Source organism: Larus michahellis, chromosome 6 (assembly GCF_964199755.1).
Source record: "Larus michahellis chromosome 6, bLarMic1.1, whole genome shotgun sequence".
NCBI classification, from domain to species: domain Eukaryota; kingdom Metazoa; phylum Chordata; class Aves; order Charadriiformes; family Laridae; genus Larus; species Larus michahellis.
In genome coordinates this window covers 49117539-49123617 of record NC_133901.1, presented here as the reverse complement: position 1 = coordinate 49123617, position 6079 = coordinate 49117539, and the positions used below count along the sequence as shown (strand labels likewise).

The window sequence follows — 6079 nt, the reverse complement described above, 5'->3', positions numbered from 1 at the left end:
CTGGGCTGGCCAGTGCCGGTGGTGATTTTGGGATTTGCACCAGAGATGCGCATGGTGCTGGGCTGGTTGCGTTTACTCCAGATACCTTGTGTTTCACCACATGTGCTTGTTGGAGGGGCAGTTGTGGTTTACCTTAGATGTGCACAGCTGGGGGGTGGCTGGGCTTGCCCCCAGCCCACCCATGTTGGTGGGCAGTTGGGATTCATCCTGGAACCTGGAACAGGCTGCCCAGAGGGGCCGTGGAGTCTCCTTCTCTGCAGATATGCAAAACCCGGCTGGATGCGTTCCTGTGCAACCTGCCCCAGGTGACCCTGCTTTGGCGGGGGTGTTGGACTAGATGACCTCCGAAGGTCCCCTCCAGCCCCTACCGTTCTGCGACCCCTGCAGCAGCAGCAGGCGCCGTCGGTGGGGCGGCTGGCTTTTACCCCAGCCATGTGCATCAGTGCGGGGATGGGGTGACCCTGGCACGCATGTCGGGGTGTGTGTGTGTGTCCAGTTTACCCACGCGTGCCGGTGGGGTCCATCCTGGCGGGGCGAGTGTGGGTGGGCTGTGCCCGAGGCCCCCCCCGGCCAGGACGGGCGCGCTCCCAGACACAGCGCCCCTTGCACCGGCTGCTCCTTTTCCCTCGGGCTTTGACCCCAATTCGGAACAAAAGGGCCGAGGCGGTGGGGGGGCTGCGGCCGGGAGCGGCCGGGCAGTGGCAGCGGTCCCGCGGGTCCCCCGGTGCCGCCGGTCCCCCCGCCCCGCTCCCGCCGCCCGCGCCGGGCCGACAGCGCCCCCTGGCGGCGCCACCCGGCGCCTCAGCTGGCGGGCGAGGGGGCAGCGCCCGCCGCCAACCCGGGCGGGGGAGCGCGGACACGCCGGGTGTTTTGGGGGGAAAACATCGCCTTCCATCGCAGCGCGAGGAGTTTCCGTTCTTTGCGCTGTTCTGCAGCGTTCGCGGTAACTTATCCTCAGAGTGAGATGCAGGTTTTACGGTTGCACCAACCAATATTTTAAAAGCTCTTGTTGCTCGAAATGGGTTTAATTTGCGGGTGCTTTCGTGCCCCCAGTGAGTGCACTTTCAGCTGTGCCCTTCACTCTGCAGCTGAAAATGGCAGGCCTCAGCCCTGCTGCTGCTGAAGGCGAGGAGGGTCATCTTATGGGTGGGAAGCACAAGGAAACATGGCTCGGAGTATCTCTACAACCAGATCCATAGGGATTTTTTTTCCAACTTGTTCTGTACATTGAAATCAGTTTGTGAGAGTTAATTGGTAACTGAGATGTGCATATTACATTTTGATTTAGGTCTGAAGTGTGCTTTTAAGGTGATCGTTCCTACTTGCTGTGTTTTTGTTGACCTTGCAGAGCAGCCCTGGAGCTCATGAGCAGGTCTCCTTATGCAGGGAACTAAAGCAAAGCAGCGCTCCACCACTGCTCTCCTGCTGCTCAGGGATGTCCAATCCACAGGGCTGGTAAGAATCAACCCCCCCTGAGATGCCCTCGGTGTGAGGGTCAGGTTCCTCGGTACCAAGTGCTCTGCTTTGTGCTCTCGCTCCTGCAGCCTGGCCCACAGAGCAGATGTAGATATTGCCAAAGAGCATTATAAAAGGTGCTGAGTTGTCTGTCCTGAAGGCAGAAATCTGCCTTGTAGACAGCACTGGGAATGGCGAGGAATGTTTTCCCTTGTTGCTGTGCTGTTCTTGAGCAGCCAGCTCACATGGTGGGGAGCATTCATGCCTCTGCATTCCTGAGTTTGGTACTAGGAATGCAAACAACTGCCATCCCCGAGCTGGCTTTGAGCTGGCTTTGTGCTGCGAATGTTTGTCCGCTGGGAACCGAGAGCCAGATGTGCTTCACATAGTTTCCAGGCAGCACTGATCCATCAGATGACAGTAGCTATTGAGTGCTCTTATGGTGGCCCAGAGACACAAAGATGAAAGCCTGATGCCTGTCAGCACCTCCCTTGCCGTTCCTGTGTCCCTTCAGTTTTCACTTGAGTCCCCTCACAAAAGCAAATGCCACGGAACATGATGTTGCAATGTTAATGACCTTTATTTTTGAGAAAGAAAATCCGAAGTTTTATGTTGAATGTTGAACTGTCAGGAAAATTTGGGATCCTTTGTTGTCAAATGCTTTCCTGCACCCGCACCCACTGCCCATGCAGATCTTTGGAGCCTCAGCTGAGAACCCACCATCCTCTTCAGAAGCGTTTTCCACAGCATCGCCTGGATGGATTTTACTAAGGTAGATGAGCGGTACTCGAATGCGCTCTCAAACAAAGGTAGTTTCAAGGACTACAAAAATTATATTTAATGAACAGTTAAAGGGGAAACGCTATAAATAGACCTGGAATAATTGCTTAAAGAGTGGCTTGTATTGTTTCCCATCTGCTCTGCTTTTGAACAGCCTCTTACCCTCAACTCAGGGGCTCCACCAATTGTAAAAGCAAGAACTAACTAGTGCCAGATTCAAATCTCAAAATACAAACCATTTCAGATACGGGGAGCAAAGGGCTGGGGAAGCTGATTCATAAGAAAACTTCTAAGCATTATTGTAGCATAAATAATATGCCATCTTTCACCTCAAATAGCCTCACACTTCATAAAGTGATATGAGCTTCACTAGTTGCTGAAACACAGCTATTTCTGAAGTGGAACCTGATATCTTTTTTTTTTCTTTTCTTTTCTTTTTACCAGCAGAGAGCAATGTTTTAAGGTGGAAAGTGAGGGATACAATATACAACCAATCGTAAGTATAATCTAGGAGGGCTTTGCAAAAAGGAAAGGTCAGGTAAAAAGCTACTTTTAATAATAACACGCATTCTGGTTTATCATAAACTTGTGTCCTTGGTTTACAAATGCAATTAATTTTAAAGAGATACAGGAAGCTCAAATAACATCTTTTCCTCTCTCTTTCAGCAATACTCTCTTACAGCTCTTTAGTAGCAGATTCTCTGGTTCCTTTCCTCTCTTCATTTAATTTAATGTCCAAGTCCCGGAGCTGGCTGAGGAACCCTGAATTTGGGCAGATGTCTCTGTGAGCGCTCACTGTTTTCAGAGCATCCACGAGCGTCATGTTTTCATGGATCATTAAAAAGGCAAGCACTAACGACGCAGAGCGGCTTACCCCCATGGCACAATGAACGAACACCTTCCCTGCGAAAGAAGAGGCACAGCAAGGTGAGTGGGCTTTCGCATTTCGAAAGCGAGAGGGGCACAGGGAGGACAAAACCTACTAGAAACAAGTTAGGAAAATAACAGTGATGATTAGCGGATACTCATGTTTTCATGGAGGTTTAGCGTAAAATTGTGCCATACATCTCAGGCAAGGTGGTATTTCATACTGGCCTCATGCGTCTAACTTAGGCCTTGGATTAAAATAGTTGAAATTTTCTACGGAAGGAGAAGCTTTCTGTGACTAAACTTGTTAGTATAGTTTTCGGTGGAAAAAAAAAAACCCAACAGTTTTGGCAGAAAATTTTGGCCCAGCCCTGACTGTGATCACTGACAAGTCCCATAAACTCTGTAGGATAGTCTGCCTGTAAAAATGGACTCATAATTTACTGTATCTCAGCAGCCCAGTGTGAGCTATAACTGGGGATTTAATAAAGCACTCTAGTGAAAGCAGCAGATCTCGCAGCCAGTCAGAGTCGGAGCAAACTCTGGAACAAATGGAAATTATGATAACTAGGCCATAATCCAAACTCTGCTGACAAAAATTCAGCAGGCTGTGGGTCAGGCTCGTAGTTTTTGACTTAGTTCATTAACTTCTGCTGCTTCCCTAGCTTAATAGACAGTCTGAATAAAGCTCCAATTCTGCGAAGCACTTAAGCATGTGAAGCGGTTAAGCCAGCGCGGCAGAGCCGCTGCTCCCAGCTGAGTGCATTGGGGAGTGGGACCAAGGGTTTGGTGCCCGGGGCTGGGTCGCTGGGCAGAAGCCCGTGCCAGGGTGTGAGGTGCATGTGGAGGCACATGGACCCTGCCAATTCCTGCAGGATGGGCCCGTGGGGGAGCACCCGTTGTGCCGTAACCTCTGCCCTTCCCTCTCACTCTGCTCCTGGTGTCGGCCCTTCCTCCCATCACGCTGGGTTTGGGGCGGCCAGCCCTCCCCAGCTCCCGGGGACCTGGCCACGGACACCTTCCCTGCAGCACATGGCATAGGCGCCCTTCTCCGGTCCTCCGCACGGCAGTTCTGCATGTGCCTTCTCGAACCGTATGCTGGATCTGAGCTTTGCTGGCTGCCTCTTACTGCAAGGAGAAGCCGTTTGGCTCGCATTGAAACTTCCTCCCAAAGCTCCTCTTTGCCTCCCTCTTACCTCCTGAAGTGTTTAAGGCTTTGCCTATGAAATTGGCAGCATCGTAGAAGAAGATACTTAAATCAAAGGAAGGATCATCAAATGCTTCTACTCCGTAGTACTCTATTTGCAGATCTTTGTAATATTTGGCTCCTGTGTTGATGCTATATGGCCCATCTGCTGCATTAAGGATATGAGTAATGTTGAGGCTTTGAAGAGTAGTTTTGCTCCTAGCAGCCCACCTGTTGAAAGACATGAAGGGCTCATTGGCAAGACTCCTAACGTTCTGCTAAAATAGCATGGTTTAAAGTTAGTGCCTGCTCCCGCTAGGGAAGGATGCAGGAACTGCAGCTCACTTGCAGAGAAGCAAATTTCAAGAAGCCCATAGTGCTTTGCACACGAAAAATGTGATACCGTGTTGTGGAGAGCAGCAAGAGCACAGACTTGCTGATGGGATACTGTTAGTTAGACAAATGCCTACCAGCAGTTAATCCCCAGGAGCATGGCTTACTGTGTAAAGTTGTCAAGTTTTCTCCTTTAAGTAGTTGTTTAGCAAGTTCTAGAGCTACTCTCTCATTCATAGCATGCATGGGTCACAAGGGCGAGAACCCACCCAGGTGCAGCAGCATCTCATTCCTGGTTTGGACATGAAGCAGCAGCATCATGCTCCCCAGCCAGGTTCTACCTCCTTCCCACCATAAACTGGGACTGAATTTACTCCACAAAACTAATGCATTCATGAGGAGAAGGAGTTGGGAAAAATGAGCTGATAATCTATGTAATCTGCGGTAATCCAAATAGAAGGAAATGACAAAAAATAGAAATGGTCACAAGAATAAGGTATTTGCGTGAAAATTCCTGTTTGATATTTTCAGTTCACCATCCTTGAAAGAAAGTTTGGATTCAGACTGGCAAAATCCCTGTTGTGTAATTCATTTGTGTCCTTCCCCATCTGGGTCTTGATCCTGCTACTCCTATTTGAGTGTGAGGGCTACTGTGCTCCTGCCAGCTGCCTTAGAGCACGTTTTCCAGGGCAGATAACGCATCTCAGACTTGACACCAATTTGGAATGGGTTCTTTAAGGGCTTCTGTCTAGAATACAAATAATTCTTACCCTGCTAAATCTGCTGTAGTTCATGGAATATAGAAAACCCAACCAAGGCATGCTATGAATAAGTCACCATTTTGTATGTCATGTTGTTCATTACATACAAACTACTTATGTTATCAGTTTTGGAAGCCTGTATCGCAAAAACATTCCTGCAGACCCAAAAAGCTGCTCCCCAGTGTATGTACCATACACCCCTTCCTCCTCCTCCTCCTCAGGACCAGTAACAGCTTAATGATAGAATCATGTGTTCTTACGCATCTCCCAGGTAAATATTTGGCCAGACTTGGTCCACATGATTATCAGACCCTCCTCTGAACCAGAAGAGCCTCTGGAGGTCTGATAGCGCTGGTGTTTCATAGGCAGCTCTGCTCCCCGCGCTGCTAGATGGAGATGAAGAGTCTCTGGTGTGAGGCATCTTGCTCCTCTCTCACACGCACTCGGGCTATATCAGAGACAGCTATTCTGAAATGAATTAAGAGAAAATTTTCATACAGAAATCATATTCCCCAGAAATTAGTCCTGTTCATTACCCTCCAAATAGCATTACATTATTATAACTGGTGTGTGCAGCAGGGCCTGCAGGTGTTACTAAAAGCATCCAGAGAACAGGACTGACTCTGTGGTAGGACTCTACAGGCATGTAATTCATCCCTTGAGAAAGCAGCAGCATAAGGTGATATGATTTAATTTC

The 6079-nt window shown here is 49.3% G+C and overlaps 1 protein-coding gene across 10 annotated transcripts in view; it reads right to left on the bottom strand.

Moving 5' to 3' along the window:
• Positions 1-2012: 2012 nt before the first annotated feature.
• LOC141744855 (dual specificity protein phosphatase 13B-like) overlaps positions 2013-6079 on the bottom strand; it is a 30433-nt gene continuing 26366 nt past the window's right edge. For all 10 annotated transcript variants that reach the window (XM_074591668.1, XM_074591671.1, XM_074591664.1 and 7 more), the window contains 3 exons: positions 5643-5850; positions 4299-4519; positions 2013-3138 (listed from right to left, as the gene is read on the bottom strand). In XM_074591668.1, the coding sequence (XP_074447769.1) occupies positions 2912-3138; positions 4299-4519; positions 5643-5803 (609 nt within the window). In that variant the 5' untranslated portion in view covers positions 5804-5850 and the 3' untranslated portion in view covers positions 2013-2911. The remainder of the gene's footprint in view (positions 3139-4298; positions 4520-5642; positions 5851-6079) is intronic.